The 19,080-nt window shown below is 35.3% G+C and overlaps 3 protein-coding genes across 3 annotated transcripts; all 3 read left to right on the top strand.

Annotated features, from left to right (window-relative positions):
* Nucleotides 1–2,160: 2,160 nt before the first annotated feature.
* Nucleotides 2,161–3,216, top strand: LOC132637087 (uncharacterized). Its single transcript, XM_060354234.1, has one exon. The coding sequence runs from the start codon at nucleotides 2,161–2,163 to the stop codon at nucleotides 3,214–3,216; it is 1,056 nt and encodes a 351-aa protein (XP_060210217.1).
* A 4,679-nt stretch (nucleotides 3,217–7,895) lies between these two features.
* Nucleotides 7,896–12,645, top strand: LOC132634892 (uncharacterized). Its single transcript, XM_060351034.1, has 3 exons — nucleotides 7,896–8,377; nucleotides 10,136–10,225; nucleotides 11,249–12,645. The coding sequence occupies exons 1-3, from the start codon at nucleotides 8,113–8,115 to the stop codon at nucleotides 12,199–12,201; spliced, it is 1,308 nt and encodes a 435-aa protein (XP_060207017.1). The 5' UTR covers nucleotides 7,896–8,112; the 3' UTR covers nucleotides 12,202–12,645.
* A 1,898-nt stretch (nucleotides 12,646–14,543) lies between these two features.
* On the top strand, nucleotides 14,544–17,042 carry LOC132638078 (uncharacterized). The gene is made up of 2 exons (XM_060355065.1): nucleotides 14,544–15,157; nucleotides 15,887–17,042. Exons 1-2 carry the CDS (start codon nucleotides 14,980–14,982, stop codon nucleotides 16,777–16,779), a joined length of 1,071 nt encoding a protein of 356 aa, XP_060211048.1. The 5' UTR covers nucleotides 14,544–14,979; the 3' UTR covers nucleotides 16,780–17,042.
* The last annotated feature ends 2,038 nt before the right edge of the window (nucleotides 17,043–19,080 follow it).

Here is a 19,080-nt window from a genome sequence, read left to right as displayed (position 1 = left end):
GAAATATATATGTATGTTATTATAACTTGAACTCATTAGAAACTTTATATCCTTAATTTTAATTTTTCGTTTAGCATTCTATTTTAGTATACTTAGCTACAAAATTATACCTTTTATCACCTTGTAAAATGAAACATTATTAAAATAATATTTGTATAAGATTTTCAAAAAATTACAAAACGTAGCTACTGTATTCACGAAATGTAGCTATTAGCATTGATACAGTATGCTCTGGTACAACTCTTTCGCACGATTTCAGTTAATACAATGTGCGTTGATACAAATAATACGACTGATACCTGTCTGATACAATCATACAACTCTTTTGCTGATACAGTTGATATCCGCCTGATTTTGTCTTACATTTTGTAAATAGGCGAACCGAGTTGCGTTTCGTAATTACGCTCTAAGCTATAGTTATTTATGAAATTTTCTCATTATTATATGAGAGTTAAGTGTTATTTGTCCAAAATATTTAATACCCATATTATTAACACGTTTGATATGGGTAATCAAAGGTTAATGAACCATATTACTTACTTATACTTTCTCCATCGAATAATAAGTGCCACCTTAGCCAAATTTTTTATTTCATAATAAGTGTCACCTTAGGAAACCAAGACATAAATTGACTAGTTTTTTTCAATTTTACCCTTAGATAATAAACTAACACCTAAATGATGATTGAAAAAACCACATAGTAACTTGATATTGTTAGATTTCTAATATCAAAAGAACCCTCAGGGGTTGGCCTGGTGGCAATTGGCTTGAGCCTTGGGGTGCTCCCTTTCAAGGTCTCAAGTTCGAAACCCACTGGGTGCAAATAATTTCTGAGGGCCATCGGACTGGGTAAAACCTGAATTACCCGTGGTGCACTTGCGGGAAACTCCTTGCCGAGGGCCTGTGCACCGCCGGGATTAGTCGGGGCTCTAAGAGCCTCGGACACCCGGTGCTTAATCAAAAAAAAAAAAATATCAAAAGATTTACTTCTTGTGCATGCTCTACTCAAAAGGTAAAAGTAATTTATTTTTATTATATAAGAATAATTTGATAAATTTCATACTGAATTATTAATTTGTTAATATGAGTGTTTTTTTTTTTTTTTTGTATCTTTTAGTGTAAAAAATGGTTTCTCCTCTCTCTTCTTTCACTTAAATCCCAAAGAAGCAAAAGCTATTTCCTTTTTTCCTTCCCAATATCTGCATGTACTACCTGTGCAACATTTCTCTGTTATGAAATATAGTAAATATAGAGTATGGATGTCCACTACACAAATATAATGCCTCTTCCATTATCTTCCACCATTTTAATGGATCTTCCACCATCTTAATGGTTCTTCCATTATCTTCCACCATCTTAATGGTTCTTCCATTATCTCATATATTGAATGCATATGTAGCACTATAAATAGAGACATAAGTTTTCATATGGGATATACTTGAACACATTTGGATGAATAAGAAATCTCTCCTCTCTTGTCTCTCTATTTCTATTGTGTTCATCCTTTACTATTGTGACTCTTTTAGCTTCATTTTACAACACGTTATCAGCAAGAGTCTCTAACTTCATTACCGTCGCTCCAATCACTCCAAGTTGAATCTACTTTTTCATCTGGTATGCGTTTTTACCACCCTTCTAATATAAGTTATGCAAACAGAAAGTTAATTAGCTTCTAAGTCATCTGCCAATTCTATTTTTATGCAAATATTTTTGTACCATACATTTGGTCTGTCAATTGATATTCCGCTGCCAATTCGCTTTTAGTATTCTCATGAAATAATAAATCTTTATGTGCTATAGTAGTAAACATTTAACAGTTAACAACACTAATATGGTAATTTTTATAAAACAGTACTTTAAATATATATATTGGTTGGTGGTTGTGGATTAGTTGTTCTTTTAATAAGACCATGATTATATGTTACTGTTAATTTGATTGGGTTATATTGACTACAAGTTTGAGAGAAGAAACAGGTTGTTTTGTGAAAAAATAAAAAAAAAAGTATTGTTTGAAAAAAAAAAAATGTTTTTGTGAAAAAAAAAAGGAAGGTACTGTGTTTGTAAAAAGGTATTGTTTTGTGGAAATTAAACTTACTATTTTTGAGATTATGTTGTTTAACTGTATCTAACTCAAATATTTCTATGATAGTTTTGATCATCATGTCGAATTTGTCGAAGCTTGAGTTTGTGGCACTTGATATCTCGGGAAAGAATTACCTATCATGGGTACTTGATGCTGAAATTCACCTAGACGCCAAAGGTCTTGGTGCCACTATTACTCAGGATAATACAACATCAAGTCAGGACAAAGCGAAGGCAATGATTTTCCTTCGTCATCATCTGGATGAAGGATTGAAGGTTGAATACCTGACAGTGAAAGATCCACTTGAATTGTGGACTGGTTTGAAGGAAAGGTATGACCACATTAAGGTAACGGTATTGCCCAGGGCTCGTTATGAGTGGATTCACTTACGGTTACAAGATTTTAAAACTGTATGTGATTATAACTCTGCTGTCTATAGAATTACTTCCCAACTGAAATTATGTGGGGATAATATAACTGACGAGGATATGTTGGAAAAGACTCTTACGACTTTTCATGCCTCCAATTTGGTATTACAACAACAGTACCGTGAAAGGGGTTTTAAAAAGCATGTTGATTTGATATCATGTCTTCTTGTGGCTGAGCAGCACAATACCCTTTTATTGAAAAATCATGAAGCCCGTCCCACTGGAACTGCTCCATTCCCGGAAGCGAATGTGGTAGCAACACATGGCCCAACTGAAAGAAGACAAAATAATCGAGGCCATAATAATGAGCGTGGGCGTGGCAGGGGCAAGGGACGATATAATAATCGTCGTGGTGGTGGTCACCATAAAAGGGAGAACAATATGGGTTATCAAGGCAATCCTTCAAGGAACAACTGTCATCGTTGTGGTTTGAAAGGTCACTGGAAAAATGAATGCCGGGCGCCTGAACATTTTGTCAGGCTTTATCAAAATTCCTTCAAAAGAAAGGCAAATAGAGGTGGTGCCTCTTCTGCTAATGCCCGGGTGGAGTCACACATGACTTTTAAAAATAACGATGAGGCAGGGCCTTCACGAAAATATGATGATAATGTTGAAGCTAATTTGGCTTTGAAAGATGATGATTTTGATGGGCTTGATGATATTACTCATTTGGAAGTTGAAGACTTCTTTGGAGATCGAAATTGAGATTTGATCGTTTCACTGGGGAATGTGTTATGTTATTATTTTTATTTATGTGTTTTAAGTTGTCTTTATGTTGTTTTATTTTCGAGAAGTACTTAAATTCTCTATGTTGTTTTATCTTCTGGATTAGTAATTAAGTTTTATATTGTTAGTTTCCGTATTTCTTACGATGTATTTTTGTTTTTATGAAGATAAATAAAATTCCCCAGTCTTTAATTGGATCCAAGATGAGTAATAGAGATATGTGCCTTTTGGATAGTGCTACAACTCACACTATATTAAGAGAAAAGAAATATTTCTCTCATTTGGTTATGAAAAGGGCTTGTGTTAATACAATATCTGGTAGTACAAAATTAATTGAGGGCTCTGGAAAAGCGACCTTATTACTACCTGGAGGAACAATATTGGCCATTAGTGATGCACTATATTGCAGCAAGTCTCGAAGAAACTTATTAAGTTTCAAGGTTATTCGCCAAAATGGTTATCACATTGAGACTGCCAATGAAGGAAAAGTTGAGTGCCTTTATATTATTACAATGAAAGCTGGGGAAAAGTTTGTGCATGAAAAATTACCCGCACTTTCTTCCGGGTTGTACCATACAAGTATTGGTGCGGTTGAAACACATGTTGTAGTAAATAAAAGGTTTAATGATTCTAATGATTTTATCATTTGGCATGACCGGTTGGGCCATCCCGGTTCTAGTATGATGCGCAAAATAATTAAGAATTCACATGGGCATACTTTGAAGAACCAAAAGATTCTTCAATTTAAGGAATTCTCTTGTGCTGCTTGTTCTCAAGGAAAATTGATTATTAAACCATCAGCAACTAAGGTTGGGATTGAATCCCCCGCATTTCTGGAACGTATACAAGGTGATATATGTGGGCCAATTCACCCTTCATGTGGACCATTTAAATATTATATGGTCTTGATTGATGCATCTACAAGATGGTCACATGTGTGCTTATTATCAACTCGCAATATGGCTTTTGCGAGATTGTTGGCTCAAATAATAAGGTTAAGAGCACAATTTCCAGATAATGCGATAAAGAAAATTCGTCTTGATAATGCTGGTGAGTTTACATCTCAGGCCTTTAATGATTATTGTACGGTCACGGGAATAACAGTTGAACATTCGGTTGCTCATGTTCATTCTCAAAATGGTCTGGCAGAATCAATGATTAAACGCCTACAATTGATAGCTAGACCATTGCTAATGAGGACAAAACTTCCTGTTTCGGTATGGGGACATGCTATTTTGCATGCAGCAGCACTTGTGCGTATAAGGCCAACCAGTTATCATGAATTCTCCCCATTACAATTGGCTTTTGGTCAAGAGCCAAATATTTCCCATCTTCGAATTTTTGGATGTGCGGTATATGTTCCAATTGCTCCACCACAACGCACAAAGATGGGTCCCCAAAGAAGGTTGGGGATATATATTGGGTATGAATCTCCTTCAATTTTAAAATATTTAGAACCGATGACTGGAGATTTATTTACAGCAAGATTTGCCGATTGTCATTTTGATGAATCAGTATACCCAACATTAGGGGGAGAACATAAGCAGTTGGAAAAGGAGATAGATTGGAATGCATTATCACTATCTCATTTAGATCCTCGAACAAATCAATGTGAGCAAGAGGTTCAAAAGATGATTTATTTGCAAAATGTCGCAAATCAACTGCCAGATGCATTTACTAATCTTCCAAGAGTTACTAAATCTCATATTCTAGCTGCAAATACTCCAGTTCGAGTTGATGTCCCGGTAGGACAAACGGTTAATGCAAATGATTCCAGGCCACGTCTGAAACGTGGTAGACCAATCGGTTCCAAGGATAAAAATCCTCGAAAAAGAAAAGAAATAAATGATCAAGATGATCATCATGTGAGGGAAATTGCTCAAGAAGAGGCCCGAGACATAATAAATGATAAGCCCACAGAGAAGGTCCAGATACTTCAAAATAATGATAGTGAAGAGATCTCGATAAGTTATGTCTCGGCGGGGAAAAGGTGGAACCGAAATGATATTGTGGTCGACAATACTTTTGCATATAATGTTGCTGTTGAGATAATGCAACAAGATGAGGATCTTGAGCCAAAATCTGTTGATGAATGTAGACAGAGAAATGATTGGCCAAAATGGAAGGACGCAATTCAAGAAGAATTGACTTCACTTGAAAAACGTGAAGTTTTCGGACCAATAGTCCGAACACCTGAAGATGTCAAGCCAGTGGGGTACAAATGGGTGTTTGTGCGAAAACGAAATGAGAAAGGTGAAGTCGTAAGATATAAAGCACGACTTGTGGCACAAGGATTTTCGCAAAGGCCTGGCATTGATTATGTGGAGACATATTCTCCTGTGGTGGATGCAATTACCTTTAGGTATCTAATAAATCTGGCAGTTCGTGAAAAGCTTGATATGCAACTGATGGATGTTATCACAGCCTATTTATATGGCTCATTGGACCAAGAAATTCTTATGAAAATCCCTGAAGGATTCAAAGTGCCCGAAGCATACAAAAGTTCGCAGGAAACCTGTTCAATAAAACTTCAGAAATCTTTATATGGATTGAAACAATCAGGGCGGATGTGGTACAATCGTCTTAGTGAATATTTGCTAAAGGAAGGATATAAAAATGATCCTATTTGTCCTTGTGTTTTTATAAGAAGATATGGGTCTGAATTTGTCATAATAGCTGTGTATGTTGATGACTTGAACATCATTGGCACTCCTAAAGAGCTTTCAAAAGCTATAGAGTGTTTGAAGAAAGAATTTGAAATGAAAGATCTAGGTAAGACAAAATTTTGTCTTGGCCTACAAATTGAGCATTTGACAAATGGAATATTTGTCCATCAATCAACATACACTGAAAAAGTTTTAAAGCGCTTTTACATGGATAAATCACATCCGTTGAGTACCCCGATGGTTGTGAGATCGCTTGACATAAATAAAGATCCATTTCGACCTAAGGATAATGATGAAGAGCTCATTGGTGATGAAAGTCCATATCTCAGTGCAATTGGGGCATTGATGTATCTAGCCAATAATACCCGACCAGATATATGTTTTGCAGTAAGTTTATTGGCAAGATTCAGCTCCTCCCCAACAAAAAGACATTGGAATGGTGTTAAGCATATATTCAGATATCTTCAAGGAACAATTGATCTGGGATTATTTTATTCTTATGAATCCAAGTCAGATATGATCGGTTATGCAGATGCAGGATATTTATCTGACCCACATAAAGCCCGATCTCAAACAGGCTATTTATTTACATATGGAGGTACAGCTATATCATGGCGTTCAATGAAACAAACAATAGCTGCCACTTCTTCAAATCATGCGGAGATAATAGCCATTCATGAAGCTAGTCGGGAGTGTGTTTGGTTGAGATCAATGACTCAACATATTCAGGAAATGTGTGGTTTTATTTTGAAAAGGGATATTCCAACTATATTGTACGAAGATAATGCTGCATGTATTGCTCAACTGAAGGGAGGATACATTAAAGGAGATAGAACAAAACATATTTCACCAAAGTTCTTTTTTTACTCATGATCTTGAAAAGAAAGGTGAGATAGATGTTCAACAAATTCGCTCGATCGATAATTTGGCGGATCTGTTCACTAAAGCATTACCAACCTCGACATTTGAGAAGCTGATATACAAGATTGGAATGCGTCGTCTTCGAGAATTAAAGTGATCTTTTCATCAGGGGGAGAAAATACGCGCTGCACTCTTTTTTCCTTGGTCAAGATTTTATCCCATTGGGTTTTTCTGACAAGGTTTTTAACGAGGCAGCAAATAATGTGTAACGAGGCACATATATGGACATCCAAGGGGGAGTGTTATGAAATATAGTAAATATAGAGTATGGATGTCCACTACACAAATATAATGCCTCTTCCATTATCTTCCACCATCTTAATGGTTCTTCCATTATCTTCCACCATCTTAATGGTTCTTCCATTATCTCATATATTGAATGCATATGTAGCACTATAAATAGAGGCATAAGTTTTCATATGGGATATACTTGAACACATTTGGATGAATAAGAAATCTCTCCTCTCTTGTCTCTCTATTTCTATTGTGTTCATCCTTTACTATTGTGACTCTTTTAGCTTCATTTTACAACATTCTCGTCTTTATTGTCCTTTTTCCCACACTTTTCATTACTTCCTCTGCCCCCCTGTAACTTTCTATTTCTTGTGTGTTTCTGCAACCAACTTTTTCAAAGAAAATCACGCCATTTTTGTCATTATCTCCTACTCTCTTGACACCATCCTTAATCCTGTCAAAGAAATACATACTCAGGCCTCCTCTGTGCATGAGAATTATCCACTTTTTTCCAATTTTTATTTTTATTTTTTTCACTTTATATTATTTGATTATAAAAATTTCAAATACAACTTAAAATTATACTCTCTCCGTTTTAATTTATATGAACTCATTTGATTTGGCATGATATTTAAAAAAGAGGAAAAACTTTTAAAACTTGTGATTCAAAATAAGCCTTGAAAATTTGTGTGACTGTAAATCATTCATAAACTAAATTTATTTCTAAATTAAAAAAAGAGATAGTTTATTTTGATACGGACTAAAAAAACAATAGTTTCAAACAAATTAAAATAGAAGGAGTATTTGAATCAAAACTTATTTTTCACTTTTAATACATTCAAAAAAACCAAATATTCGTTACGAAAACTATAACCAAACCCAACTCCATCTTCAATTTCAACTCTAAAATGACACATAAAGTGAAAAATATTTGATTTCATGGCCAAACGCCTGCTTAAACATCTTTCCTTCTTTCATTTGCTTTAGAGCTAAATCACTCATTTTTGTGTATCTTGAAGAAGCCCCCTTTTTGTTTAAGCACAAGGAAGTAAGAATGTGGTCAGAGCAAAAAGAAATACCACCTCCACCTGGTTTTGAACCTTTGGACCAAATTTTACCTACTGAAGATAACTCTGATGATCATGACAAAGGTGAAAGGACTACTACTCCTCCTGATCCTGTTATTAAGAGGTGCAGTTCAAGAAAAAGGACTCGTCCAAATTTCTTTGTTCCAAACCATTCCCGACCTTCTCCACGACCACATGATCAAGGTTTACAACGTGGCCGGGGTCGTCCTAGGAAACAGAGATCACATGATGGTGAGTACTAACCTTCTTTTTATTTGGTTCAAGGTTACTGTTGAGGGTGAGTAACATTCTCTTTATTTAGTTCAAGGTTTATTTGTTGGGTTACTGTTAAGGTAGTTCTAGTGTGAGTCTTGGATATGCATTTTATGAGTTACTGAGTTCAAGGTTTATCTGTTGGATTACTGTTTAAGTAGTTCCAATGTGGGTTTTGTATATGAATTTTATGAGTGTAACTGAGTTCAAGATTTATTTGTGGGCTACTGCTAAAGTAGTTCTAGTGTGGGTCTTGGATATGCATTTTATGAGTGTAACTGGCTTCAAGGTTTATGCTCTTTTTTTTTCTTTTCTTGTGGGTGGGTTCAAGGTTTATTTATGAGGTTACAAATTTTGTGAGTATAACTAGGTTCAAGGTTTATTTGTGGGGGTTACTGTTAAAATAGTTTCAGTGTGAGTCCTGGATATGAATTTTATGTGTAACTGGGTTATGAGTTTCATTTTTGTACATATATAGTGATTTCTTAACACCGTATTTAGAGTTTGGGCCAAAGTTTTTATTTGTGGGGTTAATGTTAAAGTAGTTCCAGGTCTTGGATACTAATTTCATGAGTGTAACTGAGTCCAAGGTTTATTTGTGGGGTTACTATTAGAGTAGTTCCAGTGGTCTTGGATATAAACTTTATGAGTGTAACTGTGGTATCAATTTCATTTTTGTACATATTTAGTGATTTCTTAACACATATGTAGGGTTCGGGTCAAAGCTATTGAGTTCTTCCGGACCCACATGCAAGAGGCGAAACTAGGATTTTTCTGTTATGAGTTTTGGACTGCAATTTTTGCTTTTTGGTTACTGGGTGCAGCATATATTATTTTTGTACTACATATATATTAAATGAAAGGGTTTGAGCCGAAGTTATTAGGTTTTGCCGAACCCGTAAACTACCACTGTGACTTGGCCCTTTCCATATGTTAAAGCCTACCTCCACCCCTTGAGTAGCAGATCCATTTTTCAAGTTCGTTATTACGGTAGTTCTTACAAAGGATCGGACTAATGGCGTATACAATACTTGAATTCTCGATGTAGATGCTACATAGTTGGTTCTCACCCTTCACTATATCTTTCATCCCATGCACTCATGTAGTCGTCCCGACTTGTTAGGAGGTGTAGTTGTTGTATATAAATGATAAAAGTCGAATTGCATATAATGGTATTGGTTTGCCATTTATAGAGCTTTGATATGAAAAAGAAAAAAAAAAAAAGCGGAAATAAGTGAGTACGAAATACACTAGTTGAGACAACAAAAAAGTGTTCTCCACTGTTAGCTCTATTTTCATTTTAGCAAGTTTTTTGTAAGTTCTAACTTTAAAGCATATATGAAGTTCTTCCTTATCAAAAAAAAAAAAAAAAAAAAAAAAAAAGGGAAAAAAAAAAAGAAGAAGAAGCATATATGTTCATGCTTTGAAGCTCAACATCTTCATAAACTAAAAGCTTACTTAGTTTTCAATAAGTTCACTTTAAAGCTTACATATTTAAGTTTAAAGCATACATTTGTAGCTAAGCTCTAGTAGGTTTCAATAAGTTCTAACTTTAAAGCTTACATCTTTTTTTTTTTTATACTAATGGTTTAGTTCGTTTTCAAGAATTTCTAACTTTAAAACATCCTACATCTTCTTAAGCTAAAGCTTCAGTAAGTTCTATCTGTTATGCATATATCTTATTTCCTTTACTTCTTCCAATATCTTAAACTAAATCTTTCCATGTTGTTGATGTAGAAATGCCATCCACGGCAACAACAGAAAATCCAGGCTCGCAATCTTCTTTACGTCGTGGCCCAGGTCGCCCTCCGAAGCAGAGATCAAATGGTGAGCCTCCTCCTTTCCCCATTCTGTACTTTTGCCTCATGAACATTCTGTTTTAGTTCAAGTTTTTTTTTTTTTTTCCTTTCTCTGTTGGTGTTACTATTATAGTAGCTCCCGTATTCTTGAAATTCCTATATAAATTATAAAAGTGCATGAGATGAATTTTTAATGGGAGAAACATGACCAATGATGGTTCATATAGCCGACCCCAACTTAGGCGTTATTGTTGTTGTATACAAATGATAAAAGTCAAATATATATCATCGTACTGCTGCTAAAGCTATTTCTTTTGTTTCTGCACAATATAAACCACTGAAAGGAGAAACAGTCACCTCAGTTTTCATTTGTCTTCCATCAACTTTCTGCACCATCCTTTCAGTCCAAAAGTCATTTTCAGTCATCCTTTTGTTTTCAACTGCTAACCTTAAAGTCATATTCCCACCCTTTTAACAAATGCAGAGAAAAACTCCAATCTACAAAATCCTGTTAAAAGGCCGTGTACTTTAAGAAATAGAGCTTCCTGAGATGTCAGTCCAGTTTTGTTTGACGCCGTTCCTTAACTTATAGAACGTGGCAGAGGGCTAGGCAGAGGTCGCCATCGGAGGAAACAGGGAACATACTTACTGTTAGCTCTTATTTGTGTTTTGAGCTTGAGTCATCTTCAACTTTCTGAGAGCGTTATCTGTTAGCAATTTTTCACGAGTTATAAAACTTAACAATTTGCTAATATGAATGAGAATTGTGTCATAAAGATGAAATTTTACAGTTTGGTTAGTAATATGTAAGCTAACAAAAAGATATACAAAAAGTTTCATGTACATCATGTTAAATAAAACAAATTCATTTCTTTTGTATCTTTCTAAGCATATATATATAACTTCAAAGTATACATCTTTTTGAACTTTAAAGATTTAGTATGCTTTCAATAACTTGTAAATTTATAGCATATATCTTCTAAACTAAAGCCTTAGTTAGCTTTAACTTTAAGTAGTTATAGTTAATTGTTAATGTGGCTGCCACTATCAGTTACAGAAGCTCCTGCAGTTTCACCACCTCCAGCATCACCATTGGGGTCGACCGGGGATAGGCCATTAGCTTTGGCGACCACAAATACTCCAGAGGCAGTTGCACCAACTCAATTGGGGTCCACCAGAGATAGTTCATTAGTTTCGGCGACTGCAAATAATCTAGAGGCAGCTGCTTCAACTCCATTGGGGTCGATTGGAGACACTCCATTAATTTTGGCGACTGGGAATACTCCAGAGGCTGTTGCCCCAACTTCACTGGGGTCAACCAGTGATAGGCCTTTGGAAGTTCCCTCTGACGAAGAGGAAACAAAGTTAAATGTAAAGTCGTCTAGAGTACTGATGCATCCCCCAAACGCAAATTATAGACCCCAGATTCCAGATGAAGAATCGAAGAAAGTGATTCTTGGAGTCGGGTCTTTATTGGTGAAGAAGCTGCTTACTTCTGAGAACGATGTTGGTGACATGGTCCATCAGGCCAATGCTACCTTTACTTGTTTGAAAGCGCTTGATGTTGATTATGCCTCTTTTTACAGAGAAGTCACAGAATACATTTCTCATCGCTGCAATTTGCTAGACGCGCAGAGAGAAGAAACCATGTTGTCTTTGCCAGCATTGCAGGAAAATTATGAAAATGCTAAAAGTACTGCACTTGATGTTGAGGAGGATTTTGGTCGTACTCAAGGAGAATGGGCGAAGGCCAAGGAGAAAGAGGAAACCTTGAAGAGGCGAATCGAGCATCTGAAGCAAGAGTTAGCGCAGATCGAACATAAAAAGCAGAGTCTGAAAGAAGCCCATGAAGTTGCAAAAGTCAAGGAGCAAGAACTTGGCACCCAGTTGAAGGCAGCTCAAGCAAGGCGCACAGAAATTCAGCAGCGCAAATATGCAGCTCTCGTAGGGATTGAATCCACCACCCAACGTCTAAAGTCCACATATCATGTTGATTTCGATTAGTTGGATACTTGATAACTCATTAAATGAGCTCCCTACAAGATGAACTGAAAGTCCTCGTGACTATCTTGAACTGTTTTGGGGTTTCATCCTTTCTTGCAGCAGACTGGTTGTTTTTTCATTGAGTTATCAACATGTAGTAGATTCTCCTTAAAGTTTCTTGTCATGCTTCCAATCTTTTAGCGTGTACAATCTTAACTTGCAGCATCAGATTGTTTTTTTACTTCAGTTTCATGTCAACTTTTATTCTAGCATGAGAATGGGACTTTACATATGTCTTTTGTTTCAAGGGAACTAAGTTATAAGTAGGAAGTTTTTTAGAGAAAGCTGCTTAGATCGTTTGTTGTAAAGAAAAAGTTGCTACGATATAATGTCAGTCAGTTTTTGTTAATGTTAACTTATAGTTTCATGTAAACGAAAGATTTAGGCCTACTACGATATGGCTCTTTAATTAACTATTGAAAGCAAGCTTTTGCTTCTGTAAAGAATTTTGGACCTCTTTGTTATTGCCTTTAGTTTTTGATACTCGAAGTTAAATTGACCTCGTTGCCCTTACATTCCCGTAACTTTTGTCTTTGATTATTTAATATTTGCTATTGCAATGAGCAACGACTTAACAGTTATATACTATAATGTTTCTTACCTCGTCTCTGCGGTTTTCTCCGAATATAGTTTACCTCACTGTATGAGTTAGACAAGGGCTTTCTTAATCGACTTTCAAATAAACAGAGAAAAGGTGGTTTATTGGAATAAACTTTTTGGATGGATTTTTCAGAAACATTTTTGGTTCATTTGAGAAGAACAAAAATATCGTATGCCAAAAAGAACAAAAGTCTTTGGGCATGTAGTGGATCTAGATGTACTATTTCTGCATCTCTCTGTCTAAATCTGCATAAATTAAGAATTAGTATTGTTTGTAGAAAAATAATGCTCTCTGGTAATTCATTGTTGTAGTAACCTCTGTTTATTTTTACCCATCTAAAAAACTAAGTGAAAAAGAATCATTTATTTAAGAAAAAAACTATAGTAATGTGTAGATCTTTGCCTATAATTACTTGCTTGTTTGCTTTTGTTTTTTGTTTGGTTAGGACATTTACATTTATAATAACTACTCTAGTTCACTAGTAGTTCATATTTCACGATTTGTTCAAGTCTTAGTTTCCTATTTCAGTTAGATCTATATTAGGATTTAGCTTTGCCTTTTCTCATTGAGTAAAAACAATAGAGCAAATTTTGGTCTTTCTGAAGGCTTTGCATGCTGTTGATACAATAATGTTGTGGTTTATGGCAGGGGTACCTCGACTTTGTTAACAGAAACAAAGGTTCCAATCTTCTGAAGAAGACTCTTGTTAGCGTGGTGCTAAAGCAGTAACATCCGAGTAGACATCGAAAAAATGAGTTTTAAGTTATAGTTGTAGTTTGTAGGTTAGTGTCTTTTGTAAAACATATTTAGGAGTCTCTATTTAACCTCTGTATAAATTGTAACACTGTATTAAAGAGCACGATTGTAATCAGTGACGAGACAGGTTTTTTTCATAAAAGCGGTTTATCATTTATTACATATACATAAAGAAAATCAACCTCGTATATTATACAGTGTAAATTTCCGATCGTAATAGTATGGACCACAGTGCAAATAAACTACTATTTCAAATGTCTTTACACTTTTTTGCAATAACTCATTTGAGGAAATATGAAAATTTGACATCTAGTTATGACCACAACTGCTGAATGTTTCCTCACAAGGCTAAAGATAATTTATAGAGATGAAAACTCTGAAATTTCCATTTGTATCATTTGCCAAAATCTGAGTTTTAAAACTTTTTGCTGTTTCATTTTCTTCCTTTTCATGTAGAGTATACAGTACAATTAAAGCTAAAGCTATTCCTTTTCTACCAATCAGTATTTATGAAGAAATTTATTATAGGTGATTTGGTTGTGTAGATATATCTTACACCGTCAAATATAGAACTTAAATTATTTTTCTGGGAGGAATGACGTTATACACAACAATGTAAAGACTTGATTTTAACCTGTGATAGTAAATTACTTCCAATTTTTAAAACTATTTCTGAATAGGATAAATTTATCTACATTGATTTATCTATTTTTTTTTTTTTTACCCCATTGTTAATTTTAATCTATGATAGCTTACCATTTTTATCAGATTACTAATCAGAATACCAAAAAAATTACACATAAACTTAAATGACCGGATAGTGCAAACTTATTTGACCAAACTTTTAGGGGAAAAAATAGCTAATACTTATTTATCAGAAATTGAATTTTTTTCCCGAAAATACTTTTGTAACTTTGACCAAGCAGAAATTATTGCTTTGTTATAATCTTAAATTGAGTAACCTATCACAATTGGCTACTCCTACACAAAAAGTACTTTTAAAGAAGCAAATTTTGGTAGGTGGGCCAAACAGACTGTTGTTTTTTTTTCGTAATACTATAATTCTCCTATTCATCTTCTTTTGGTCTATCTGTACTTTCTTAATTGCATGCTCTGCACCTTCTTTCTATTTTTGTGTTTCTACAACAAAGATCCACTGAAAGAAACATCCCAACATTTTTGTTATTATCTCCACCTTTCCACCCTTTTTTCTTCAAACAAAAATATTACTGTATATCATTTTTCAGCCATCTTTTTTCCGTCCCATTTCTTCCTCTACACTTTTTACCATCTTTGCATTCCAAAAGTCATTCTCAGTCTTTTTTTTTCTTTTCAAGAATCACTAACCTTTCGTCAAAAAAGAACTCATTTAATCAATAACAATGACAGAGGAAAACTATGATTCAGAAATACCACCTGGTTTTGCAACATGCATGAACAAAAAGGGTCAAGTTGTAGGGAGGATTTCGGGTTGTGGGTCAAGAAAAAGAGCTCCACCACAGTCATTTGACCCGACCCATGATCAACATCGGCCTTCTTCACACAATCACAGACCATCTGGTGAGCAACCCCCCACCCCTTGTTCCGACTTTTTTTGTTCATTTAAAGGTTTTATGTATTTCTTTTCTTTGAGCGGAGCGTCTATCGGAAACAACCTCTCCACCTATCTTAGGGGTAAGGTCTGCGTACACTCTAACCTCCCCAGACCCCACTTTACGGGATTACACAGGGGTAAAATAATCTACTTACAATGGCATAGTCGATACATGTGTTGGTGGAAGGTAACCCTGAAATTAGTTAAGGTGTGTGCAGACCCAAATGTTCTAGTCAAAGTTTGACTTCATGGTCTCATTTTGTTTGACATGTTTTTTTTTTTAGAAAAGTAATGAAATAAAAAGCTGGATAGCCTGCTTTTATAGAAGAAAATATAAAATTAGTGGTTGAAAACGTAGTTTGATAGAGCCCCACGGCTTAGTTCAAGTGGCAAAGGTTGAAGGAATTTAAGTGGAGAAGAATAGAAGGGGCGGGCTCATTATCCCCGAGTTTCGAATGTTGCGAGTTAGACGGATTTTTCGGTCATAAAATAAAGTTCGGCTAATAGAGAAATTATTTATCAATTTTATGTCTTAATCACTTACTCTGATAGTAGAATTTTAAGGATACTTTGTTGGAGTTCATTTTGTTTATTTACTAATGGAAAATGACAACTCCAGTGTTCTGTTTTAACTTGGATGGTTTGGTGATTAGATCCCTTTTAATTTGGTCCTTACATGTGTAATGCCCATGCAGTTGGTCTTCACGATCGTGTGGCATCATTGAACCCACCAATTCATCAGTCTGAAGCATCAACCAAAGCTAAAGGATGTCAGATAAGTGCTGTGGCGAAAAGTCATTTTGGCCAAACCAATATTTCACAAGCTATGCAGCCAGAGTCAAGATTACTAAAAGAAGTGAAGACAGAAATTGAAGATGTTGCACCTGATATTATTCAAGGTGGTATCGGTGAAGCTCCTCCTCCTTTTACTGCTGTCATTCAAGAGACAGATCTAAGTAATCAGCCAACTTGCCTCATTGATGTCAATTTCCTTCAACGAGTGGCAGTTGCTTTTGAAGAAGTAAAAGCAAATCAAGAAGAAAGCACAAAATCGGCAAAACAATCAATTACCATGAATCCGAGTCTTGAGCCAACTTTTCTGGCCATCCGCAAAAAACACGGAGACATTACAAAGGATTGTCCTATGGAGTCGGGCGACATGCTTACTTCTGTTCTCGAAGTTATATGTAAGGCTGCCCAAGGGCTCCAAAAGAAACGTTTGATTGAAGTTGATCGTAATCTCTTGGACTCCTATTACTTGGTTGTCAAGGATGCTGAGAAAATGGAGGTGAATGTCAACTGGTTAAGAACTCGGGTTGATGAGATTAAAGATGCGATAAATTGTATTGTTGAGACAAAAAAGATCAATGATGACATGAATATGCTTGCAGAACAAAATGAAAATGAGAAGAAGAATCTTGAATCAATGAAAGTAGAATTGGAGAAACTCAAATCTGAAATTCAAAGAAGGGAAATTCAGCTTAACTTGGAAATGCTGCTGACTGAAGAGCTGAGTAGTATGATTAATAATCAGGCACTCAGAATTCAGCAGTTTCAAAGCATGCCGTTGATGGAAGCATTTCCATAGTTCTACTGTGTCAAAATCTTTTGTCTTCCCTTTGTCCATTCTGATGTTTTAGGATAGATTTCCCCTCTAGCTTATTGTTACTTACCCAAAGTGTCATTTGATCTGGCACAGGCTGATGATGAATTTTACTCTTAGTTATGGTTCAGATACCTCATCGGATCTAACTCTCACGTCTTATTAGTTTGTGGGAGCTTTTTTGTACCGGATAAAGTAAAATGTTAAAGGGAAAAATATAAGTGTTTTTGCTGCTACATGCTTTCAAATTGGAAATTTGCCCCTATTTATCTTCTCTAAACTAACTGCAGTTATGACTATTATGCTGCCTATGCATTCCTTAGCAGTACAATTTTTTTGATAAGTGCCTTATAAGGAGATTATGTAAAAATGAAGTCTTATATTTTATGACTAACTTCCATCTTTGGAACTTTTTTTTCTTTTGATTGGTCAGCTTGTTTGGCATATAGCAAATTTAAAGTGGCAAAACATGTGTGGGTTCATACAGGTTTTGTATAATGCACACTTTGAAACTAAATCTCTGTCATAACTTATGTAGTTGACTACGGTGATGAAATAAAGCTGGACTTGATTGACTTAATAAAGTTCAAACTGATAAACTGGCTGAAGATAATTTCTAATGACTTGCGCATACAATTTGTCCCTTGAAAATGTGCAAACACATCACAACTGTTCATGTGTTAATATGCTTCAGTAGACAGAGTTGCATTCAGAGAAGGTGGATCTGCAACTGAGAAAATTTACTTTTCCACTCAGGTAAGATGAAACCTATATCAGTAAAAGCTGTATTAAAGCATTTGTCACTGTCAGTAATTTTTTAGATACTACTGAATTTCTATGTCTTGTAAAATGGTGTGGTTACTTGCTTTCAACTATGTGAAAGCTTATAGGAAGATATTGGGATTTCCTTTTGTATGTGGTAAAACAGGAGCATCCCAATACTTTATGCACTCTCCGACGAGAAACTTGTTTCATTAGATTCATGTATCCAAAGAATTTAAAAGCAAGTGCCAGACCCGATAATTTCATCTGCATAAAAGCATTTCCCTGAAAAATGTTGATGAAAAGTGACATTGTTTTTCCAGTGTTCTGGTTTGGAAGGTGAAGAATGAGAGGATCTTCTAACAAGATTAAAGAAACCTGCAACATTTTAGAGTCTAATGCTCTTATACTCGTTTTGCTGTGGCTTTTTGCAGCTTTATAGTACTTGCCTTAGTAAATTACTACCATATCATTAACGATTCATTCCAGTGATGATAAAGGTTCACTCAAGAGTTATATTCTTGATGATACTTTCTGCTGCTTGGTGTGTTTTATGCCATAACTGAATGATCACTGAAAGTGAAAAAATAAGTTGGTTATTTTATACTGAAGAAGCTCCTCTGGCTGTTGGGAATACGTTGGTGGCTGAGCTGTGGAAGGAAATAACAGCATAAGTTATTGTCTCTGCCTTTTAGAAGTTTTACCGTGTATGCTAACCTAAGAGTTTTCCCCACTATGCCAATGCTAGGATATGCTGCAATGCATCAAGTTTAAGTTACTCTTGGAATGTAGAAGTACTTTTATACTGCAAGCTTCATCCCCATGATCATTCAGGTGACTCACTTTTGGTGAAACTGTTTCAATAGCACATTTGAATGTGTGTTTGAACTTTCTTTTATGTGCTGTTGTATGATTTCGTTTTCTTGAATGAACAGCTGCTCTTGGAATCATGCACTGTAAATAAGTTCATCGGAACATATGTTTCCTCCCCCGATAAATGTCAAATTTGGCAACTGCTCTGTGATCGTGGGAGAGAGTAGGTGCCTGATGGATTAGTCAAGGTGCATGCAAACTGTAACAATTTTCTAGAATCACTTCTGTTACAAAACTGCAAGTTTTCAGTCTGTGTTGGCAGATGAAGAAATCAACGGGACAGGATAATTTGGGAAGCCAAGTAACCAAGTTATTATCGTCATAACTAATTTCAGCATTTGTTTTTAACCTTTATGCAGGTGTTGTCAACATTATCTCAAAACCAATGATTAGTTCACTATTCCTGTTACTATTGCCGAGTATGCTGTTATGAGAACAACTTTCAGTGTAAGTTCTTCTAAGATGCTTCTGTTATAAGAGAAATTATGTTTCCAATTAATTACTTTCGCTAAGCAAATTCTTTCCAGAAAGGAAAAAAGCACATTGTTGTACAAAGTATTCACTAAGTAAAAATGTCCAATTTGGGTGTGACTTATTTATGTTGGTTGGTCAAAATGTTTTGGAAAACATTTCCTGCTAGAAATTAAGTTA

Source organism: Lycium barbarum, chromosome 4 (genome assembly GCF_019175385.1).
Source record: "Lycium barbarum isolate Lr01 chromosome 4, ASM1917538v2, whole genome shotgun sequence".
In the NCBI taxonomy this organism is placed as follows: domain Eukaryota; kingdom Viridiplantae; phylum Streptophyta; class Magnoliopsida; order Solanales; family Solanaceae; genus Lycium; species Lycium barbarum.
This window is presented reverse-complemented; position numbering and strand designations above follow the sequence as displayed.

Excerpts from the sequence above, each read along its gene's own strand:
- LOC132637087 (XM_060354234.1), top strand. The coding sequence starts at position 2,161 with ATGTCGAATTTGTCGAAGCTTGAGTTTGTGGCACTTGATATCTCGGGA.
- LOC132638078 (XM_060355065.1), top strand. The coding sequence starts at position 14,980 with ATGACAGAGGAAAACTATGATTCAGAAATACCACCTGGTTTTGCAACA. Across the intron at positions 15,158-15,886 it reads ACACAATCACAGACCATCTG|TTGGTCTTCACGATCGTGTG; the intron begins GTGAGCAACCCC and ends ATGCCCATGCAG.
- LOC132634892 (XM_060351034.1), top strand. The coding sequence starts at position 8,113 with ATGTGGTCAGAGCAAAAAGAAATACCACCTCCACCTGGTTTTGAACCT. Across the intron at positions 8,378-10,135 it reads GAAACAGAGATCACATGATG|AAATGCCATCCACGGCAACA; the intron begins GTGAGTACTAAC and ends TTGTTGATGTAG. Across the intron at positions 10,226-11,248 it reads TCCGAAGCAGAGATCAAATG|TTACAGAAGCTCCTGCAGTT; the intron begins GTGAGCCTCCTC and ends TGCCACTATCAG.